The following is a 22,979-nucleotide window of genomic DNA, read 5'->3' on the forward strand; positions in this document are numbered from 1 at the left end:
CATCACATCTGTTGCCGCGGAAGTCCGCAGTAGAGCTGCCAGTCGACGGCCCTTCATCACTGGCACTTTCCTCAAATCTCTCGGGGTTTCGAGAATACTTTTCTTACAAGAGATCGAGCGAAACAGACACGCAACTCGTGCTCAGGGACTGGTCCAGTTCCCTTTCCCATCAGCCCCATCCGAACTGCAAAGTGTATCATTGGGTTCATCAGCAAAAGACGTTGCAAGTTTGTCCGCATGTCGTTCAGTGTTGTCAGCATCGTCTTCCTCTCGGCCCTGCTCATATTCCACAGCAGATTTATCTCAGCACAGAGGAAAGCTGGGAGCTTGCCGGCTTTAATGCTCTTGAAGAGAAAGTTGATGATTCTCTCCGCGCCTTCGACAATATCCGTCCACATTTCTGGAGGAAGGTCCTGACAAAGCCAGAATAGAGCTGTCTTGGCAAAGTATGATTTCACTGACTTGCCTTTTTGACCAATTGCCGACTTGCACGTTTTGAAGGCAACAAGCGACTGCGCTTGAATGTTTGTAAGCAGCATTGCGATCAGAAGTTCGGCTCTGGAGAACGACAAACGCCACTCCGAGCTCTCCGTTGGCTTCCTTGTGCTCCCACTGGCACCAGGTGTACCCCGAATCGTCTAATGTTGTCCCTCATCGACTTCGGTGGCCAGTCGTGCTTGCGGTGGCGTTCAAAAACTCTTCCGAAGGCCACCAGCCCGAGCGTACAGGCAGGCAACGTGATCATGTTCCGTTACCTGACCGGCCACCGACACCAACTGTGAATGAGTCACGACATTGGCGACAGACGGTCCCGTGGTATTTTGCTGCCTGAATGGAGAGATGACTCGGTAGAAGGCATCCATGAGGTGCTTAACTCGACTGCTTTCAAAAGGCAGTCCTTTGGTGTGCGGGCAGTCCTCCAATCTCTCTTGCAGCACACGCACGAATCCTGGGTTTTCTGTCTCGACAATCATCAGACGCGACGCTGGCAAGTCAGGTACATCACTCTGTGGACCCGAACCCAGACGTCCGTCCCACGGGGTCGTCGACGGCGTCAGGGGCGTGCCGTCTGCCGTTACCCACTGCACCGGGCCCAGTTCCAGCATCAGATCACTGTCAGAGGTGGCTTTCAACTGAGGCCCATCATAGAAGCCAGTGAGCCTTTCGCCAGACTGCCGGACCCAAACTGATTGAGAATATTAAGTCTACCGAAAGGGGAGCAGCGGCACTCAGCCAGGCCCACTTGAAGCCAGATGAATGGGAGCTGAAAAAACAGATTAGCCACAGCTAAGCGCTGATGATTCAAGCTAAATTCAACAAGATGACCCGTCAAACTTTGCCTCTCGTTAACACCTGTCACTGCCACATTAATTGCTAGTTGACTGTTCTCGCCACAAATGTTAAACAGCTCGTCCGATTTCTGCTTTATGCACCTTCTCCAGTCGTCGGTCGCGTCTGGTGAAGTCGGCGCCGCCATCAGGCTGGCTCACACTTCTCGTGCCACTCTCGTGTTACGCAGTCAGCAGTGGTAGCTCAGTAGAGCGACACTGGTACTGCCCATGTTCGACTGCATCTCGCTCTGAAAGCGATAAATCCAATATCACACGGTCGGGTAAGATAGTCGACAGGCGGCGATAGCATCTCGGCCACTGAACGGAGCCGCATGTAGAGCGCATGTCGATAAGAAACTGAAAGAGCCCTTTACAGCTCTGTAGTCTGTATGTTTTTCATGACTTGTGTTTATCGAGAGGGAGCGGCTGAGTCAGCTCGGCGGGAGCGGGGGCGGGGGTGGTACGTACCGGCTCCTGATAACGCCTCGACGGGCAGCCGCTGACCGCTCCCGCTGGGCGTCCTTGGCACCAACTGACACTCGAGCGTCCCATGCAGCTGAGCTGGGAGAGTCACGAAGAGAGAGAGAGAGAGAGAGAGAGAGAGAGAGGAGAGAGAGAGAGAGAGAGAGAGAGAGAGAGAGAGAGAGAGAGAGAGAGAGAGAGAGGAGAGAGAGAGAGAGAGAGAGAGAGAGAGAGAGAAGGGGAGAGGGAGAGAGGGGAGAGACGAGGGGAGGGAGAGAAAGGAGATTGAGAGAAGGGGAGAAGAGAGAGGTGAGAGAAAAAAGGGTAAGTTGACCTGTTCTCGACTCCTTCTCAGCTTGCCCAGCCCGGTGCGCCCTGTCACGGTAGCTGTCTTCCTGGCAACTGCAGAGCAAACAGCAGGCCGGCCAGAGCCGCCGACTGGCGTGCAGGCCGTGCAGTTTACCCGACTCCGTGACGGGGGGAGGGGTGCAGCGGGCGGCGTCAGCAGCTCGGGCGGTGCTGGTGGTCGCGGCTCGAGCGGACACCCTCCCGAGTCCCGCTGTGTCGCGCCAGGCGGGTGCGGCGGCCGCGCTGATGCCGGTGATCCCACGCACGGTGATGCGAGTGACGTCGGTGACGTTTGTTTTGGTGGCGGCCGCAGTGGTCGGACATGCCGCGCTTCATGGCCAAATCAACGGAAAGGGTGAGGTACAAAGAGCTATCGCGCTAGTTCTGTAATACCGCTCTGCATGCATTATGTTGTTACGGACATCATTATGACGGATGTTCATCCGCTGTGTATTTGAAAGACGAAACGAGTAGGTAACACATGCCAGGTCCTGTGTGTAAACGAAAATTTTGGTGGCCTTGTGTGATCTTTTTGACCTGTGCAGCTGCAGCCTTTTAAAGGCTTGTTTACATGACGGTGTGCCGTTTGCTGTCGTGCAGGCGCTGCCCCGGACCGGTACTGCCTGTGTCACGCTGCCACCGGCTGTGACCTGGCCTCCACCTGCACGGGCCCGGGGTCACAGGGGTCGGCTGATCTCTGCGGACCGTTTCACATGTCACGACCGTTTTGGCAAGATTCCAACGTCACAGCTATAGAGAGATTCCGACAATTCGGTGAGTTCCTGCCACAAACCAATACCTACTACCTACTACGAACAACGACTCGAGACGCAATTTTTACACATCAAATTAAAAATTCAAATGCATATTCTCAACAAGAATTGAACTTATCTAAGGAAATGCTGATTGGGTAGTGGCGGAACCATAGGTGGATCAAATAGAAATAAACAACGATTGGGAAAATGATAGACGGATCATATGCTAAAAGGTTGATTTTCTTTTTAAATTCCACTTTTGAGTGCCATGAAATATGTTCTAACAGTGTTACCGATTTGCTAACTCGAATGACCTCACTGGCGGATCCAGAAAGGCGGTCTTTGATGCTGCGAGGGGCATAACCCAAAGAAGTTTCTTCAACTACCAAGAAGTCTCCGGATTTCGATTCAATATGCACTGTTGAGCACTCTAAAACAGACTTTTTCTCATAAAGCTGTTCTGTTTTCATTTTATTCTCGAAAACGCAAAATTGTGTCGAGTTCAGGCAACGCATTTCTCCCAAATACCCCTGGATCCGCCAGTAAATGACCTCGTGACCAATGGTTCAGTAAGCCTCATTCCACTGACCGTCTTAGTTGACGAGCTGCCATCGCTATAACTGCACAGCTGGGTCGCTCTGTTGCAGACTTTCAGCACTGTGCCGCCGATATCGAGTGTGCCGCTGCAGCAGTGACGTCATACATGACCCAACTCAGTCGGGTTAGTGGCATCGGCTCGACAGGAGGGGTTCTGTCTGTTGGGCGATTCGATCTTATAGCACTTATTCTGAAGGACTCTCTATCTGTGCAGCGTTTGATAGCACTGCTCGGCGCAGGTGACCCTTCTTGACTCTGTCTGAGTCTATCTATCGAGGTGCCTTATCAGAGCTGTTCTGGCCGATAGGATTGTGACGGGGACGGCCGCGTGACCTGTCGAGACTACGGTCTGATGCACTTCCTGGGCTACGCCGCCTGTCTGAGTCCGGCCGAGCGGCAGCGGGCGGCCAGCAGCACCTTCCACGGCGCCTTCGTCCAGTGCCTCTCCGACATGGATGCCCTTCTGACGGCGGGAGCGATGCAAAACCTCCTCCCCGGATGTCGGTCAGACTCGGTGTAAATACATATACGGTTTATAGAAGACTGGTTCAAGCTATGGGCGTGAAATGTCAGGCATCGAATAGAATATAGAAATGCTGCCGAACGAGGCATGCCGAGCAGCGTCTAGCCTTTCGTTGAGTGAATGAGGAATGTTAACCCGCGCATGACTGGGGGGGGGGGCTATACAGAGCCCCCCTCCCGTTTTTCGGCAATATCTTATAAATCGTTTGACGGATCAACACAAAACTTGAGGTACCCTCAGCAGCATCCATTGAACACCTTGCATAAAAATTTCAACACTCTAGCTACCATAGGTTGGCCGGGAATGACGTCAGAGTGACGTCATGTCGGCCGATTTTGATGCAAAATATTGAATTACGGCAAATGCTCTCAAGAGCTTAGTTTTAATTAGTTTAAATTTTACAAATGCCTATATATTTTTCAGAACCATTTTCAGTACGTTTATGACATCGTACAGCAATATAAGTGGCACCATCGTGCTCCTGAGCTCAAATTGCATCTGATAGGCACCTTTTTTGTTGAAAATTTTATTTTCAAAATTTAACCTTTTTCTGACCTGAAAGTGACCGGACCTCCGGTAAATTCAGCTGAAAATGACCTCAAATGACACAGACGACATTGTTAATGTTTTCGAAATCTACGAATAAACCATAAAACTTGCGTCACGTGACCGATACATGATATACAATTTTCGTGACCTAGGATGACTTCACCTGAAAAATTCGAAGTAAAAGTTCGGTACCCTCAGGGTATCTAAGGCATATATCAAGGAGTGCGTAAACCAAAAAATGAGCCTGCTATTACTTGTCAGCCGGCGGTCAGAGCCTAAATTGTGAACAAGCAAAAATGCCGATAATGTTTACTTTGACCTGACTTGTGACGTCATTGGTGACCTTGAGGTAAATGAAATAGATTTCGCTCGACAGTTTTTCCAGGGTTATCACACACCGTTTGAATTTTGACGATCGGCCCAGTAGTTTCGGATATAGGAGGGGGGGGGGGGCTCTGGAGAGCCCCCCTCAGTCATTCGCGTTATGGAAAATACCCCAATGCGCGGGTTAAACAATCTTATCATAGGAGTAATTCTGTAGTTAGGCACATATTTTTTTGCGTGCTGAATTTTTAGATGCCCAATGGACAAGTATATGAATGCTCCCGACTATGACACGATGACTGTTTACTGTGTTTAGGTACATCACTGGGCGCCTCGAGCACGGACATTTGTGACACACGGGCTAGGATAAATAAACAGAAGTCAAGAGCTCGCTTATCCAGGGTCACCGCCCAGTGATTTTCCACCAGATACCAAAACACATCGGCTCCGCCTGGACCGGTGAGCTGCAGCGCATGCAGGCAGGCCTCAGCCATGTGCCGCTCCTTGCGGCCTTGTTTCCAGGGTTGTATACCAATCAAGTCGATTGAATTGATTGATTTGTTTCAACGCGTATTTTGAGTTGATTGGATTGAGTCGATTGACTTTTCGAGATGACTGGTTGACTGACTCGTTTGGCTTTAGCGACTGGTTGACTGATTTGATTCCCGAAAATTAGAGTGACTCGTATGATTGAGTCGATTGAATGGAAAGTTCAAATAAGTTTTAGTTGACGAAAAATAATGACACCAATTGATGACATCAAAGATCACAAAACTACACTGAAAACTGCTTGTCATCACAACTGCAATATGGGGTAGAAGGCCAAATAAAGAACAGGGCCTAAACATGAACAGCCAACTTTGACTTTCAACTGCAATAACTGCTCCAATCCTTAGTTTATTTAGCATATCATCCACGGGTAAGATGACCCATTTAGAGACAAAGTCATCAGAACAAAAACACGTCCTGGTGATATCCTGGTGATAGAACCTGGCGATGCACCTACCTACCTTTCTGCACTCAGCAGGAAACGTTTTTTTTTAATCCAGATGATAAAGTGCAAGGCCCTATATACTAATAAGTGTGATTAATTAACCCGCGCCCCACTGGGGTCTGCGTATAACACGCCCTACTGGGGGGGGGAGGCTATTCATAGCCCCCCCTCCTAACTCCGAAACTACTGGGCCGATCGTCAAAATTCAAACGGTGTCTGATAGCCCCGGAAAAACTGTCGAACAAAACCTAATTTCATTGACCTCGAGGTCACCGATGACGTCACAGGTCAGGTCAAAGTAAAAATTATTAGCATTTTGGCTTCTTCACGTTTTGGGCTCTGGCCGCCGTCTTACATGTCAGATCAGGCTCATTTTTGGTTCACACACTCGTGAACAGATGCTCTAGATACTCTGAGGGTACCAAACTTGTACTTTGATTTTCAGGTCAAGGTCAGGTCATCACAGGTCACGAAAATATTATCATCCGTCGGTCACGTGACACATGTTTTATGGTCCATTTAGGTCAGAGATTTCGAATTTGATGTCGTCTGTGACATTCGAGGTCATTTTGAGTCAAATTTAGCTCAGGTCAGGTCACTTTCAGGTCAAAAAAGTCAAATTTTGAAGTTAAAATTTTTCAACACAAAAGGTGTCTATTGGATGCAGTTTGGGCTCAGGAGCACGATGGTGCTATTTATATTGGCGTACGATGTCAAATTCATGCTGAAAAATTGATTTGAAAAATTAATAATTGTTAATTTTTTGCAATAATGCGTATAACTTGGCCATTTTTGAAGATATTTAGCTAAAACTTGCTAGAGTTAGTCATAATAATGCGTTCTATCACATATATTCCGGTTTTTTTCGAAAAGTAAAAAAAAAATGAAAAAAATGTAAAAATATAAATTTTGAGTTTTATTATATAAAATTTCCAAATTTTTTAAAGATTCGAAAATCCGAGATAGCAGTTTGATAGCGCAGTCTATTCTGAGTCCTCTCATGCAAAGAAATTGGATCTAGCTTAAAAACTGAGCTCTTGGAAGCGATTGCCGTGGTTCAATGTTTTGCGTCGAAATCGGCCGAACATGACGTCACTCTGACGTCATTTCCGGCTGACCTATGGTAGGTACGAAGTTCAAATTTTGACACAAGGTGTCAAATTGATGCAGCCAAAGGTACTGAAAGTTTGGCGTCGATACGTCAAGCGGTTTGGAAGTTATTGCAGAAAAACGGGAGGGGGGGCTATAAATAGCCCCCCCAGTGGGGCGCGGGCTAACAATTCACACCTCCACATCTCCTCAGAAACAACCCACTGAACTCTATAAATATCTGAAACCCCTACAAAATAGCTGAAACAAAAGCGCCGTTTTCGTCTCGCTAATTACGTTTACGGGCCTAATTAATAGCTAATTTGCTGCATTGTTTAATTTGCAGCAGAACGTTTGTTGATCCTTTTCTCCTGAGAGCCTAAGCAGAAAGCATGACATATTAAATATATTTCATTTTCCTTAAAATATGTTACCGAATATTATTAATAGTGGTTTTATTTCAAATGATATAATAATCAAAACGAAATTGGTGTTGTACAACCGATTTATTTTATGATGAGCTACCATACTACATGATAATCAATGACGTCATCTTACCAAAAAATCAAAAGACGTAGAATAAGGATTTATAAAAGCTTAGCATACTTATTGGCAAAAAACGCAGTCTCACCGTGCCGTTTTCGCGTTTTAATTTTCCTTCACTATGATCTTGCAATTTATCAACTTTGTTTCATAAATGTACCAGATTTATCACAGGCTATATTCATAAGGAAAGGAAGGAATGATTGACCTACCTCACAGGTACTTACCTATCTACCTTCGTTGGTACTGTTGGTAGCCAGTGGACACATCTAGGCAGGTAAGTAGGTACCTACCTGCTTTCCTGCTGTCTTCATAAAGCATACCTAATGAAGTTGTCAAATTTGTAGCACATTTTCAACACTTTCATATGGTGTCAGTGTGGCATGAAACCTAGCTAGGTTCATTATGTTCAGGATTCATTTCAGAAGAGCTCCGCATAACTCACATAAGAGACAGACAGGGGCTTTACATGAGGTAGATGGCCTGATGACTTAGCTGGAATATGGCCAAAATTAAATTGACAACTTTTAGGTGAAAGGTGGTGATTTGGGTTAAGGGGCGAGTCAACTACTGGGTTATTTTGCACCCATTAAATGAAACTTCTGCTCCAATTCTATACCCATTGAACCTCAATATCATGATCCACCTGTCCATCACTAGGCATCCTTCCTTATGACATAGAAACTTTGAATGGCATGGTAATTTATAATTTTAAATGACAATATTTTTGTTTCTTCTGTAGGTAGGTAGGTAGGTAGGTAGGTACACTAGACTGCTATGGACACTTTTCCAAGTTGGTGGGGCAAAAAACCTAATGCATATCTTGGTTTGAGTCGTTTGATTGAGTTGATTGATTCCTTTCATTGTCGCGTTTGAGTCGATTGAATCAATTCCCGAAAACTGCTCTGACTTGATTGATTTGATTGGTTTCCCAAATTTGTCGTGATTGAATTGATTGCTATTGATTGAGTCGTATACAACCCTGCTTGTTTCGCTGTTATTGCCCAAACGCTCTGCGCTAGCTGCCTCGGTGCAGAACATGTCACCCATCCATGCACCGCACCAGTCGCGACGGTCTGCCTGCAGTATCCGCGGATCCCGAGCTGAGTGGCTCGCGCGCTGCTGAGATCCCCCGAGATGGATGGTCCTGTTGCTGAATTGATCATTCCCTTCGCGGATTGATAATATTCCGTCTAAGAAGCTTCTCCCCACTGCTTCCTCACACTTGGACACTGACAACACGCTTTGGCAACATTACAACAGTTGCAATAGAATCTATAAAACAACAATGTCGCGTATTGATGGATAAGGGTACCGATCAACGGATAGGTATGCCGTATTGTGTCGGCTTGTTATATAATTTGACAGCGCCTGGTGATAAAGTCAGAGGACGTCAGGACGTCCACTGGATGGCATACATTTCCCGTCTGGATTGTTTATACCAGCCAGGCGTTTTATAAAGGCTATGTGACCAGGACAGCGCGCTGTGAACTCGGCCCGAACTGCCCTGTTTAGTTGTGTAACAGCGGGAGGTGACAGTCGGATCAACGCTCCTGGAGTAGAGTGCTTCTGACCACCGCTCCTCCCGGTGGGGATACGACCTTCACGACGGAGAGGACATCGGACGACTGTGGTGTGGCTGGCTACATAGACAGACTCGAGAAACTGAGGTGAACTGAAGTGAGCTCTACCGAAACGGCCTGAGCTGATCTGAGCTGAGGTGAAGGTGTGTCCGTCGGTGCTCGAGTGTTCTCTTGGTTTTGCTCTGTCCATCCAGCGGACTTCCTTAATTAATGAACGGTTTGTGACCCTGCTACCCTGAACAGAAAGGACCGTTAACGAAGACCCACCAATTGCCTGAATCTGTTGGTGACCAAGGCTAGCTACCCAGACTGGTGACCCAGACTGGTGACCCAGACTGGCGACCCAGACAGGTGACCCTCCACCGCTCTGCCTGCGATCTCCCTCTGACTCCAGTCACTGCAATGACCTCTGTGTGGCACGAGCTGGCGGCCGGCAGTGTGGGCGGCATGGCCGGTATCCTGGTGGGCCACCCCGCCGACACCATCAAGGTCCGCCAGCAGACGCTCGGCGGCTCTCCTCTGGCCACCCTGCGCACCACACTGAAACACGAGGGCACGCGCGGCCTCTACAAAGGCATGGCGTTTCCCCTGGTCACTAACGGCCTGCTGAACGCCATCTACTTCGGCGCGTACTCGGGCGCACTGCGAGGCCTGGACTGGGCGCTGGGCGGCCCGGCGGGCGGCGGCTCCGCCGACAGGCCGCCCGACACGGGTCGGCTGTTCGTGGCCGGCTGCGTGGGCGGCGTGGCGCAGCTGGTGGTCGCCACGCCCGTGGACCTGGTGAAGATTCAGCTGCAGACGCGCACTGAGGGCGCCGGCTGGCGCGCGCACTACACGACCGCGGCGCGCGGTCCGCTCGGCTGTCTGGCCGAGCTGTACCGGCGGCGCGGTGTGCGCGGCTGGTACCACGGTCTGGGCGCCATGGCCGGCCGAGACGTGGCCTCGTTCGGCCTCTACATCACGCTGTACGAGCGGGCCAGCTGGGAGCTGCGCCGGCGCGCGGCGGTGTCGCGGCGCGGCGCCGCCCTGCTGGCCGGAGCTGGCCGGCACCGCCGCCTGGCTCTCTATCTTGCCGTTGGACGTGATCAAGAGCAAGCTGCAGGCGGACGACCCCGCGGCCGCTGTACCGCGGCGTGGTGCACTGCGCGCGGCTCACAGTCCTCCGGGACGGGCCGCGAGCCCTGTTCGCCGGCGGCACGCTGCTGGCGGCGCGAGCGTTTGTGGTGAACGCCGTCATCTTCCTGGGTTATGAGTGTGGTCTGGAGGCGATCCACTGGCTGGAGTACCGACCGAACTCCACTGCCGTGCTAGCGTCGTCGGGAGAGGACTAGGAGTACCGAAATATGCCTATAGGTTCACGTTCAACGACATTTAATGGTACAGAGAACAATTGAAAATAGGAATGAAAATATACCTACTTGTGATCAATGCATCACCGTTCGATCCGAACGTTACAAACCTGATCCCATTGTTGGTAGGAAGATGTGGTCACATTGTTTCCATCCCGTGGTAAGTGCATTTGTCTTATAATAAATGTTTCTTTATCAGTGTTTCCATTTTCAGTGCATATTACTCGTCCCCATTTGGCAAAAGGAAAGCATACCTAACTTGTATTCCATCGCTTACCTCTCCTGCTTTTGAGAAGAGCTCATAATTCTCAGCACAAACTGATTCTTAATCACCAGGTCTGCTTGCTAATTCTGAATACTGACGAGACGAGTGGCGAGCTGTGTATCCGGCGGCCGGCGCTAACGCGTTTCATTGTGACAAACGTGTCTAGAAAGCATATAGGCAACCCGCAGTACACAAATGCACGGCGGGCCAGTATCATGGGCACTCGGTATACCGAGTTATTGAACGTAACGCAGCGTATTTATGATAATATTTGAATCGCATATTTAAGGTGCCCACTGCCATTAGAATCACATCGTATGTAATTCATGCATATACCTACGAGATGCGTATATACCTGTTTATGAAAAAGTAATTTCCTGCGCCATGAAATAAATACTTACGCGCACTGGCGGATCCAGACTTGCGTTTTTGGGGGGGGGGGGCCAACTCATGCAGGAGCCAAACCTAGGGTACCCCCAAATCCTGTTTTCTCATCGGATTTAGGCCACTTATTTTTCGTCACAGCCCTGACATTATGAATATTTTTTTTTAACCAAAAATAAAAATATATAAATGGTAGCCCACCCGACCCATGCCTTTATATTACTTTGTAAACACTTACTATTGCTTTTGTCGACCAGTTAACCCGCTTCGAGTCAGTGCTTGGGTCCCTTTGCGGGCCGGGAGATGGTAAACGGGAGGTGGTCTAACTCGGCTCCTGGGCCAGGCACTGATTGAACTGTGCTTCATTATCGCTTGGGGAGGGGGCAAACGGGTCACTTTAGGCCTCTGGGAAGGGGGCATGGCCCTAAATGCCCCCTCCATGGATCCGCCAGTGTAAGAGACCATTGGAGCTGCAGTTGAGTACCTCAGACGTCAGGGTACGTCCTCAGATGTATAGGACTCGCATGGAGACCTCTTATGCTATAGTGGACTGAAAGGACCCAAAGGAGCCTGTCTAGGGCTCCCGGAGATAGACGTGGGCCCTCAGGAGCCCGCCAGAGCCCCCAATGAGGGATAAGTGAGGGATACCAAGTGCCTGCAATTGCATATTGCATAAGCCATAACGCCATTACAAATCAATATAATATGTACCAGTGGCAGATCCAAGGGGGGCCACATGGGTCATGACCCCCCTTGGTGCCCGGGGGTACAGGGACCCGCAGTTGCTACTGTACACATATATTACCAATTTAGAATTGCGCTATTATTTGCTAAGTGCTGGCCATTGGAGAAAGGAAATGTAGCGCAAAGTATGGAGGAATAACACATGTTTGCTCCTAGCACGTATGTTTTGTATAATTCCTCTTACCGCAACAGATATTCTTCCAAAACTACAATCGTGCTATTTTTCCGCGCCGGCTGCCTCCCCAGAGCCCGTCCTTGGTATCGCCTATAGCTTCCGTTCCCGCTACATGAATGAAAGTCACGTGACTACTACAGGTTTGCGCTCAGTACTAACACACCTAGCCCGAGGGCCGGTCCGTAGCGGGGAGGGGTAGAACGCCTGAGCTCCAGCGCAGTGGAGGTGGTGGTGGCCCGTATCATAAAGAGGCAACCGTAAGCAGAACTACAATTCCCGCAGTATAAGACTATGATCAAGTTTTCTTTAAATGTATTGATTGACAAGAAAGTGCAATGTTTATCCGATATAAAAACGGTGTGCAAGGCCTTGGAAGAACTATAAAACATATTCAGCAACGTATAAATTTCTGATACAGGCCATGACCTTTCACCTTGCCTCCGGGGAGGACCGCTCAGGAAGCCACATACCGAACGAATCGAGGCCTCGCAGCGCGGCGGCAGAGGAGGTGGATAAACCATCGCCAGATCTTTCGATTACTTATGTTTCCAGAAGAAGGAGGGGGGGTGGAGGGGGGCTATTTTCAACCCACTCACCAATCCTTTCCTTATTAACTTATAGCTTACCGAAAAATGAAACACAATGGTGGCCGTCACGAGGTGTAGCGAAGAGTGCCTCAGCCACACCGGTTTTGAGTAAACTTTAAGCACTCGAATTCAGGCCAGTGATCCTGAAGCATTATTTTCAACCCACTCACCAATCCTTTCCTTATTAACTTATAGCTTACCGAAAAATGAAACACAATGGTGGCCGTCACGAGGTGTAGCGAAGAGTGCCTCAGCCACACCGGTTTTGAGTAAACTTTAAGCACTCGAATTCAGGCCAGTGATCCTGAAGCATTATTTTATTTTTGTCGTGCATAAGCTGGGATAACGTGGTCCAAGTTAATTGCGAAGAAACGGTTTTAGTTTCAGAACGTTTATGAGGCTAGTCGCGCCAAATAGTATACGTTTGTTGTAAAATGTCAAATAGCATGTTGACGTGCTATCCAGATGATGGAATTTATTTGACACAAGAAGTCAAAAAGTGGCATCGTTAGTCATCCTGCATACCTATAAATCGATTCGTCACCTTGGTTCGAGCTCAATAGTTCTTTTCGCGGATGATCGGTTTCGTTTTCTTTTATTTGGGGGGGGGGGCAGTTTATGAGCCAGTAACCACCCTCCTCAGCCCCCCCAAACAACCATTGTTGACAAATACTGTGATGGCCTAAAAAAAAATGCCCTCAATTGTGTAACGTAGGGAAGAATGAGGTAAGTTGAGCCGCTTTTGTTTTTCGTAAGCTACAGGCTAACTTACTGATCATTTTTCTGCGTTTACGAGTTGGACGGACAGACTGGTCATCGCGCATGTAATGGTGGCCAGAAATGTTTCATACCGCTTATTTTTGTACTGAAAGGCTACGTCAAAAATCATCTTGCACGTTGCTCATCTTACCCCATGGGCGGGGTAAGTTGAGACACGTCGTGGGGAAAGTTGAGCATGGAAGGAAAAAGCGAACCTCTTCTTTTCCCGGGCGCGGCGAAGAGTGGGCTCTTTTATTTACTCCATGACATACATACTTATGGCAAAGTTTTTTCCTCCATCAAAAAGTGACTGTTTTAAGCCTTCCAATAACTCGTCAAGTTTTCTATCACGAAAGAAATCATTTTATCCTTCAGATAATCTGCAAATCACTTACAACTTGTGTTATCAACAAAGAAAAACAATTTCCTACCATTTTTTCAGCAGATACAAGCGCAGCTCAGTTTGGTTTTCGACAGCGGAGACAACAATGGCTTATCCGTCTCATCTTCCCCCAGGTGAAAATGGCTCATCTTGCCCCACCCGTGGCCATTTTCGATTAATGACACCCGCTAAGGAAAATAACCATGCACCGCAGATAACAACCATCTCATTTTAAAGGCAAAACATGTCTTAGTTATCAGGGGCGATACCACATGTTACCGGGTGCTGAGCGTGAGAACGTTGCCGTCTCACGTGAAAGACTACAGCATCGTAAGCGAACGGCACATGGAAGCTCAAGTCAATCAGCGCCAGAGGAGCTGAGAAACATGGGGTGGCTAAACTTGCCCCTTGGCTCATCTATACCTCACTCTCCCCTATTTGGGGCTCGCAACCTTGATTCGTTAGAGTTATTTGTCTGTTCATTATAAAAGCTGTCAAATTTGCCGTATCATTAAACTTTTATTGAGCTTTTATTTCACACTTATCTAAAATAAACAATTTTGTCACTGGCTTCTTTTATGAATGGAATTGGATGGTCGCATGTATGAACGAATGAATAGCTCCATTTGAGCATCAGCTGAAATCAATCCTAAAATTTAATCTACCAGTCTGCAACGAAAAGGTTTAAAAACCAGTGCAAGTTAGGTGCAGTTTCTAATCTATGCCGTTTTTTATTTAGTGTCTCATAGTTCAATTAATCCTGAGCCGCTTCTCTCACGATTCATTTTATGTGTTGCTTACATTGTTCAAGAAGTTATATTATTCGAGCTCGTTGGTCTTAAAAACTGCTATCGAAGTAAATCAAAGTGTTTCGGGCTTCGGCACTTAAAAAGCAATCGATATTTAACCCTCACCTATTTAGGCATTTCTTTTCAGCGTCTTACATGTAGCGGAGGGGCGTAGAAACCCTCAGCCATTCGGCCCTTGATAAAAAGAGCCAGAGCTTCGCTGAAAATAAAAAAAGAGCGTGCTGCTCGTGACGAGAGAAATCTGATGATTTGAGGGTTCTGGTCATCGCTGACGAGAAAAAGCCAATTATTTGTATGTCCTGGTCAATGCTGAGATCCTAGGTCACTGGTTGACCTCCCAGATCAGGTTAATAACCCAAAAGCACGGAAATTTGGGTCCTGCTAGAATTTCTACAAGTGAAGTTTGCTAGGACTTGGCTTGCTTCTGACTCCGAATTTGCACTTGCTTTGATCAAAGATGATGTATCAAAGCATTTGGGGTAGGACGGGTCACGCCAGATCACCCATTAGGCGTTCTGACGGCTATATATAATGTTAACCAGCACTTACAGCCTGGCAACATAGGCATAGGCACTATAACTGATACTTAAGTATGCCTAGTTTTCAAATGCTAAAATGGGTGCTAAATTTCAAACCAACACTTCCTAAAAACCACAGTAAAAAGGTGTAAATTTAAGGAAGTTAATCGAGATCATTTCAAGTAAATGACCTTAACCTGAGTTTCACGTGACTTTGGCACCCACAACAATTAATGAGACAAACATTAGATAGTATATTTCACATGTTGTCACGTTGCTAATCACGAAACGACTATGGAAACACACAGAAGATGTGCGCTGACTTTCAATTGCTATTCTGGCCTGACATGATCTTGAGAAAAATAATCACAGGTTAAAGGTAATTTGGTTCAGGGATTTAAAATTCTCAGACAAGATGCAAAAATGATAAGGGCTATTTAATTTTCCGGGAAGTTGTAAAATTGATTAACTCCAGGGCACCAAAGAATCGTCGCAATCCTTCGCTTTGCCGCGATTTATTGGTGTAAAACAGCGGGCGCGGTCTACTTACCTCTACTTATATGTGTGGTGAGGGCTAATATTCATTTTATCTGTGTTGATGAATGTGCAACAATTTCTATATGAACTGAGACCAGTCCATATGAGTATGTTTTTCTCACGGACAATGACAATATAAAAACAATGCGAATAAAACCAAACGTTTCGGACAACAACGTGCCTTCGTCAGTGGAGAAAAATAAGTGTATAGGTTTAACATCGATGAGAACTAAATGCGGCACCGTCTCGGTCTGGCCAGCCGGGTTGCCGATAAAATACACAAATGTTTATAAGCTTCCATGATGTGCTTAAAAAACTGCTGAAAATATATCTTTAAAAAATAAAGATAACTACTTCATCGATGTTATCGAAAGAAAACATGTATGCCTAATTACTCATTTCTTGCCACTGACGGAGGCACTTTTTTGTGCGAAACGTCTGGTTTTATTCGTATTGTTATATTGTTATTGTATTGTCATTCCCTGTGAGAAAAAAAGGATAACTCTTCAGTTAGTAACCATAACAGGGAAACGGCTTATTGTAACACAATTCACTGTGTATACGAAACCTATAAGTCCCTAAAATAATTCTATATACAACTTTTAAAAAGATACAGCTTATACAGCTTGGGCATACAATTTTTTCTGCATTAACATAATATTAATTTATCTCCACAGAATATGGTAAATTAGTGCTGCTGAAGTTCGCTTTCGAAGCGTCTCCTCCAGACATTCTACAGCTCTCGTGCCATTTTGGATCACGGAACATGGCTGGGCGCAGGACACGTCAGGTCGTCTGCGAGCTTGGACGGACCACGTGACCACCTCCTCCACTCCCCCTCACTCCCGTCCCCTTCCCCAGCAGGGCGTCCGATCTAACCGCGCCCCAGGCAGTCGGCTCGGTCTGACCCTCCCCATGGTCGAGCCACGGCCCGGTGCCGCCTGAGTTTGTGCCGGGTGCAAAACTGGAGCAGTAACTAGCGCCGGAACTAGTAGTCAGCACGACCATCGTCAGATGGCAGGAGTAAATGGAATAAGCGGTTCCAGGTTTCAGAAGGAATGGGGCAGGAAAAAGCGCTGAAAACAATGTTTTGCTGATATAGCCATAAAAAGTTCACTGAATTAGGAGAGCAGCACATCAGTTTAAAGCCCTTCAGATGGTGGTTTTAATAAGCACACAATCATTTCCCAATTCGCCTCCGACGGTGTCACAGGCCAAGAATACGCTGAAATACTAGTGTGTACAGAAGCAACTGCGGGTCCCTGTACCACAGGCCTGTCAGGGGCACCACCGGCCTAGCAGGGGCACTACCAGCCCGCCAGGGGCACCACAGGCCTAACAAGGGCACCACGGGCCTGTGAGGGGCCCACAGGCTAGGCTTGTCAGGGGCACCCCAGGTCTGTCAGGGACACCAGAGACCTGCCAGGGGCGCCGCCGGCCTTGCAGGGGCACCATGGGCCTGTCAGGGGCACCAGAGGCCTAGCAGGTGTACCACAGGCCTTACAGGGGCACCTTGGGCCTGTCAGGGGCACCACAGTCCTGTCAGGGCCCAGGGGCACCAGCGGCCTAGCAGGGGCACCACAGGCCTGCCAGGGGCACCACCGGTCTAGCAGGGGCATCACCGGCCTCGCAGGGGCACCATGGGCCTGTCAGGGGCCCCACCGACCTCGCAGGGGCACCACCGGCCTCGCAGGCATCACGGCATCACGCAGGGGCACCTTGGGCCTGTCGGGGGCATCACGGGCCTGTTGGGGGCACTTTAGGCTTGTCAGGGGCACCACAGTCCTGTCAGGTCCCAGGGGCATCAGCAGCCTAGCAGGGGCACCCTAGGCCCGCCAGAGGCACCACAGGCCTGCCAGGGTCCAGGGGCACCACAGACCTACCAAGGGCACCACGGGTCTGTCAGGGGCACCTCAGGCTCCCTGCCCCCCCCCCCCCCCCGGATCCGCCAGTGATGCCACACCACGCGAAACACCGCCAACTCCCAGCTACCGCGCCATAAACACGTGCCAACAAGTCTTTTTTGAAGGTCGACTCCACTCGCGCAACTTTTGACTGACCCTCACTGCTACCATATTGCTTCCATATTATGCTGTGGAAGCTTTACTTCACCAAGTGGCTAAAAACCTCCATCAAGTATATTTTCTTAGCCAATTTTTTTACGTTTTGGGGGGGGGGGCAAACAGGCCACTTTAGGCCTTTGGGGGGGCCATGGCCCCCGTGGCCCCCCCCCCCTGGATCCGCCAGTGCTTACGCGATGTGATAGGTAATGCGTCAATAGGGTACATATTTACAAACTCAAGGTAGTAGGTACTATGCGGCTTTTGGACTTTGGAGCATAAAATTGGATTTGAAACTCTCACTTTTTGTTCTGGGGGCTTTAGGCATCTATGCCTGACTCCTGAGGATAGAGTGCAACTTTCTTAGATGCTGCGTGCCGTTGATCCTTCAGTCATGTAAGACACATTAATAAAGCATGCCTCTTACCTATATACCTACCTCAGCACCGGACAAACTCACAAAGAGAGCACAAATTGTATAAACCTCAAATGTAGAAATAGCCAAAAAGTCATCAAAAACATAATCGAAATGGCAAAAAAAGTCACAATGGAGAAAAGGTAAACAAAAGTTTAAACTTCAATTTAAATTCATCGAACCAGGCATGCCTGTACCTGATTTAGGTATAAAATAGGTAGGTAGCCGTTTTTACGACGGGCTATCTGGCGGCACGTAATTTGACCAAATCTGCGCCAAAACTCTTCTACAATAAATATATTCAAATCACGAATGTATTTCAGTGTTGTAATCGGAAATAATGTCTGATAATTTGAAGATAAAAAATGTATAGGCATCTGTGCAGCCCAAACTGATAACTTATGAGAAACACAGTAACACACTGAACCTAATTTGACCAAATCTGCACCTGATGCTCACCAAATGTGTACCAAATAGCCGTCGTCAAAACGGTTATTTTTATAGCCGTTTTCACGACGGCCATTTGGTCCATATTTGGCGCAGATTAGGTGCATATTTGGTAAAGAGTTGGTCAAATAAGGCTCATCGCGTTTCTTCGAAGTTGTCAGTTTGGGTCGCACAGATGCTTATAGACCAAATTTTTTTCAAATTATCAGATATTAGTTTCTATAAGAACACTGAAGTAAGTTCATGTTATCAAGAAATTTGTTGTACCTAAAAGGGATTTAGTGCAGATTTGGTCAATTTAGGTGCATTCGCCTGATAGCCCGCCATGAAAAGAGCTATTAGCCGTTTTGAAAAAAACGGCTTTTGGCGGTTTTGACGTTTTGCCAGATAGCCCGTCGTGAAAACGGCAAATAGCCGTTTTCACGACGGGCAATCTGGAAAAGGTACCTGATTTGACCAAATCTATACCAAATCTCTTTTACAATAAATATCTTGATATGATGAATTTATTTCAGTGTTTTAATCGACAATAATGTCTGATAATTTGAAAAATGAGGCATATAATCATTGGTGTAACCCAAACTGATAGCTTTTAAGCAGCACATTGAACCTAATTAGACCAAACCTGTACCAAATTTACACCTAATCTTCACCCAATGTGTACCAGATGGCTGTCGTGAAAACGGCTATTACCTGCGAATTTTTTATTAGACCGATGTTAAGTGTACCGATTCAATTCGTTTTGCAAGATGAATACAGAATACACGAATGATCATAATGATTTTCGTTTTAATGTCACCACTCGTCACACACCCACGGCTCGTAACGAATCCACGATCGATTCGCGAACATGCTTAGCGAAGCTGACTATTCTATTTTTATTTATCATGGAAATATGCGGTGTTTAGTATCACTGCTTATAAAACGTGCATCATTTGTCAGCCTATCTCGATTGCAAGCCATGACATCGGAGGCAAGTAGAATAACCCTGGCACTGAACTGTGAGCACTGTCGGGAAATCCGGTACAGAGCCGACTCCATCACGTGACCATCCCAAAACACTGCGCCAAGATCGCCAACAATCGCCTGTTTGATCGTACGATGATCGAAACTGAAGCACGTCAAGATATTCTGTCAGCGTCGCTCTCCCATCTCTGAAGCCCAGCAACCTTCACGTCAACAGGGAGCCGTCAGCCGCATTCTTAGAGCGCACAAACGACCGACCCATAAGCTCGCAATGCGTCACTTTCTGTATCGAAATCACACCACTGGCCACTGCAAGTGCTCAGGCTAGCTCGTCAGAAGACCGCGCTCCGGACGCCGCCGGCCGCGCCGCACGGCTCCGGAGGGGACGTGCGGACTGGCCGGGGGCGGAGGGCGGCCTCCGGCGGCCGCAGACCGGCGACTGGCAGTGAGTTAGCATTGAGTGGCGACTAGAGAAGTCACGGCGGGCGGGCCGACCGGCCCAGTCGGGCGTCTCGCCGCGCCCCGGCGGCGGGCCCCGGCGGCGGCTGAGTTCGGCGGCGGCGGCGGCAGCGCGCTATCACAGGGCGCTGCGCGCGCTCACGGTCCGCGGATACACACTTGACAGCGGGACACGCGCGAGCGCAAGTTGCCCGCCTTGAGCGTGGTGCTGCGCGGCTTCTCGAACTGGTTGTCGTCGTCGATGGTGGCCAGCCAGAAGGAGAACTTGTTGGCAAAGTAGTGGCACGTGCCGCGCGCGCCGCTGCACTCGATGAACGGAGTGGCGCGGAAGTCCTCGAGACACGAGCCGGGTGAAGAGAGGGACTGGCCGCCGCCCTCTGCTCCGGCGGCCGTGTGCTAGGGAGGGAGGGACACCACAGGTCAGGGCGGAGCAGATCACGAGGATCGGGTAATCAAACATTTTGGAGCAGTGCGAATGTGACGAACACAAATATACCCTGGCTCCGAAAAGTATTCCTCGGATGTGTGTTGCCGGTTAATTTCTGAATCCCATTTGCCGTTTGATGCATCATAACAAGATCCTGGTTCACATGCCCTTTTCGAGTACTCACCATGGCAAACGAGTATCCAATCCAGAGGCCCTCCCAGCCTAGTGGACACTCCGGAATGTTGAGCGACTGGCTGTGAATGGCTATCACGTTCGACGGAGCTTCACAGACCACACACCTGAAATAGTGGCCGGCCACAAGTCAGCGAGGTGACTGGATCAGAGTGTCATCAGCATACAAGACGATCCCTGGTCTGTACCTAGCTGAAGGACTTCTAGCCTGGCGATGACGTTCGTTTGTTCTGGTAGACCTTCTTACAGCAGGACAAAGCATCCCGACCCGGGATCTCATGGAATACCAGGTAATTTAAACGGTCAGCTTACCTCCAACAACCCCCTATCCATCTCAGCAGGCAGAATATGCCCAGTTTAAACCTGAGCTAGTTTCCTTTAATAGCTTATCCAGAAGACCAACGTCACAAATCAGATTGACTCCCTCTCAGACTGTATACCTGGAGATGTACTGGCGAATGGCCGTGTCGGCCACGGGCATCATAGGGATGGGCGCGTTGGTCGACAGCCAGTAGGACTTGTCGTTGCGACTGGCGTAGTTGCACACGTTGTTGAGGTCGCAGAACATAAACGGCATGGTGCTGAACCGCTTCACGCAGGAGCCGGCGAATCCTGAGAGGAAGACAGGGGGACGTGATCATATGGACACGGCAGTTGGAGTTAGATCGAATATTCACGCTGATCAGGTCAAGCTAGTCTGTTGGGGCGATTCCCAAATAGCCTGGTAAAAGCATCGTGCATGGATGGTAGGGTAAGTAACGGGTCAGGACGAGTGAAATGATGTCCAGGTATTCGGGTTATCTTGAGAAATTTGTCAATAAGCAAATTATGAAGTGGGAAAAGAGCACCACTATAAGATGATGGAACAACTTGTAGAACAGGTAGGTACATCCCGCAATATTTATGCGACAACTTTGCCAAGTAAAGACCGCATCTCTGAATATCCCAAACCATAAAAGCTCACGCAGGCTAGTCCCCCGGTGTTTGCGGAGCCCGCGCTGCCCGGTGTGGGTGACATACCGCAGCCCTGGTGGTTTGGTGACCACTGGTCACCGGTCACACACCGCTCACGTACCGAGGTCCTGGTGGTTTGGTGACCACTGGTCACCGGTCACACACCGCTCACGTACCGAGGTCCTGGTGGTTTGGTGACCACTGGTCACCGGTCACACACCGCTCACGTACCGAGGTCCTGGTGGTGGGCCTTCTGGTTGCCCTCGATGTAGAGCAGCGAGTAGCCCTCCCACAATCGGATATGGCCGGGCTCGCAGCGCGGCACCTGCTGGGTCTGACTGTGGCGCACCAGCAGGATACCCGTCAGGTAGTCCGGGGTGTCCGTACACTCCAGGCCCGGCTCACCCTTCTCGCCATCAAAACCTGGGGGACCCTGGCGGCGGAAGAGAGGGAGGGTCAGAGGAGGCGGATGATGCCGCTAGGGGAGCGGGGGCTGCTTACAAACGTGGTCAGGTGATGTGTTGTGGTGCAGGTGGCCTACATGCCACAGAAGGTGAGGTTCTTGGGACCTGTATAGTTCGAACGGCTTCGAGTTTGGAAAGTGGCGAGAGGCGTCAAAGCTACGAATACGTGACTTTCATTGACTTCATTCAACATCTAGTCTGTTCCATGTCAAGCTTGCGGCCGAAGTGCTCTGCTGATAGCAGTGAGTGCTTTCTGTACATACAGCTCACAGATTCAAAGACGCAAATCTTTAAACGGAAGAGCGAACTCCCGAAGAAACTCCGACCGCAAGCTTGATATGGAACAGACTATAGCTCAGGCTGATTATCTACCTAATCAGCTCAGCATTTGGCTCACCGGCGGTCCGCGGAGTCCGTCTACGCCCGGCTCGCCCTTCTGGCCGTCCTGTCCGGGCAGACCGGGCAGGCCGTCCTGGCCCGGTAGTCCCATGTCGCCCTTGGGTCCCGGCCGGCCGGCCGGCCCGTCCAGGCCCGGCGGGCCGGGCACACCAGCCCTGCCCGGCAGGCCGGGCGGGCCCTGGTCACCCTTCTCTCCGGGAAGACCGCTGCGAGCCGCCTCACCCTTCTGCCCGGGCAGGCCGGCCGGTCCGACGGGGCCGCGCGGTCCCGGCGGGCCGTCCGTGCCCGGCAGCCCACGCAAGCCCTCCGGGCCGGGCTGTCCCGGCCGGCCGGCGTCACCCTTGGCTCCCGGCAGACCGGGCAGACCGTCCTGACCAGCGATACCTGTGGGTGGGAAACGTAGGCGTCAGCAAGGGACAGAAATGCGGGTCAGGTAACGCATTGCGAAGGTAAATAATCGAAAAACGTTAGATCACCTTAGCCACAATGCGGTGAGTGTGAACCAATGTCATACTATGGAACACAAATTGCTAAATCGCTTTCTTTTTAGTACAATGATCAGTGACGAATTCGGAACTAAAGCATGATA

At 49.2% G+C, this 22,979-nt stretch overlaps 3 protein-coding genes across 5 annotated transcripts in view; 2 read left to right on the forward strand and 1 right to left on the reverse strand.

Moving 5' to 3' along the window:
* Positions 1 to 2,239: 2,239 nt before the first annotated feature.
* On the forward strand, positions 2,240 to 4,031 carry LOC122365709. 2 transcript variants are annotated; one of them, XM_043337148.1, is made up of 4 exons: positions 2,240 to 2,496; positions 2,742 to 2,915; positions 3,544 to 3,617; positions 3,801 to 4,031. In XM_043337148.1, exons 1-4 carry the CDS (start codon positions 2,388 to 2,390, stop codon positions 4,011 to 4,013), a joined length of 570 nt encoding a protein of 189 aa, XP_043193083.1. In that variant the 5' UTR covers positions 2,240 to 2,387; the 3' UTR covers positions 4,014 to 4,031. The 2 variants fall into 2 exon arrangements, 1 of the variants encoding a protein (XP_043193083.1); XR_006253786.1 differs by having other exon boundaries at positions 2,265 to 2,501.
* A 5,469-nt stretch (positions 4,032 to 9,500) lies between these two features.
* LOC122365717 (solute carrier family 25 member 45-like) lies at positions 9,501 to 10,429 on the forward strand. Its single transcript, XM_043337160.1, has 2 exons — positions 9,501 to 10,095; positions 10,257 to 10,429. The coding sequence occupies exons 1-2, from the start codon at positions 9,501 to 9,503 to the stop codon at positions 10,427 to 10,429; spliced, it is 768 nt and encodes a 255-aa protein (XP_043193095.1).
* An 8,787-nt stretch (positions 10,430 to 19,216) lies between these two features.
* The window catches only part of LOC122365702 (collagen alpha-2(IV) chain-like), a 45,341-nt gene continuing 41,578 nt past the window's right edge, over positions 19,217 to 22,979 (reverse strand). For both annotated transcript variants that reach the window (XM_043337133.1, XM_043337134.1), the window contains exons 17-21: positions 22,389 to 22,774; positions 21,759 to 21,960; positions 21,014 to 21,185; positions 20,566 to 20,680; positions 19,217 to 20,350 (exon numbers count right to left, since the gene is read on the reverse strand). In XM_043337133.1, the coding sequence (XP_043193068.1) occupies positions 20,093 to 20,350; positions 20,566 to 20,680; positions 21,014 to 21,185; positions 21,759 to 21,960; positions 22,389 to 22,774 (1,133 nt within the window). In that variant the 3' untranslated portion in view covers positions 19,217 to 20,092. The remainder of the gene's footprint in view (positions 20,351 to 20,565; positions 20,681 to 21,013; positions 21,186 to 21,758; positions 21,961 to 22,388; positions 22,775 to 22,979) is intronic.

Source organism: Amphibalanus amphitrite, unplaced genomic scaffold (assembly GCF_019059575.1).
Source record: "Amphibalanus amphitrite isolate SeventyFive unplaced genomic scaffold, NRLGWU_Aamphi_draft 000758F_arrow, whole genome shotgun sequence".
NCBI lineage: Eukaryota > Metazoa > Arthropoda > Thecostraca > Balanomorpha > Balanidae > Amphibalanus > Amphibalanus amphitrite.

Bases quoted from the DNA above. Each gene is read 5' to 3' on its own strand.
- LOC122365717 (XM_043337160.1), top strand. From the start codon at position 9,501: ATGACCTCTGTGTGGCACGAGCTGGCGGCCGGCAGTGTGGGCGGCATG. The intron at 10,096-10,256 runs GCGCGGCGGTGT...CGCGGCTCACAG, and splicing joins CAGCTGGGAGCTGCGCCGGC to TCCTCCGGGACGGGCCGCGA.
- LOC122365709 (XM_043337148.1), top strand. From the start codon at position 2,388: ATGCCGGTGATCCCACGCACGGTGATGCGAGTGACGTCGGTGACGTTT. The intron at 2,497-2,741 runs GTGAGGTACAAA...GCTGTCGTGCAG, and splicing joins TGGCCAAATCAACGGAAAGG to GCGCTGCCCCGGACCGGTAC. The intron at 2,916-3,543 runs GTGAGTTCCTGC...GCTCTGTTGCAG, and splicing joins AGAGAGATTCCGACAATTCG to ACTTTCAGCACTGTGCCGCC.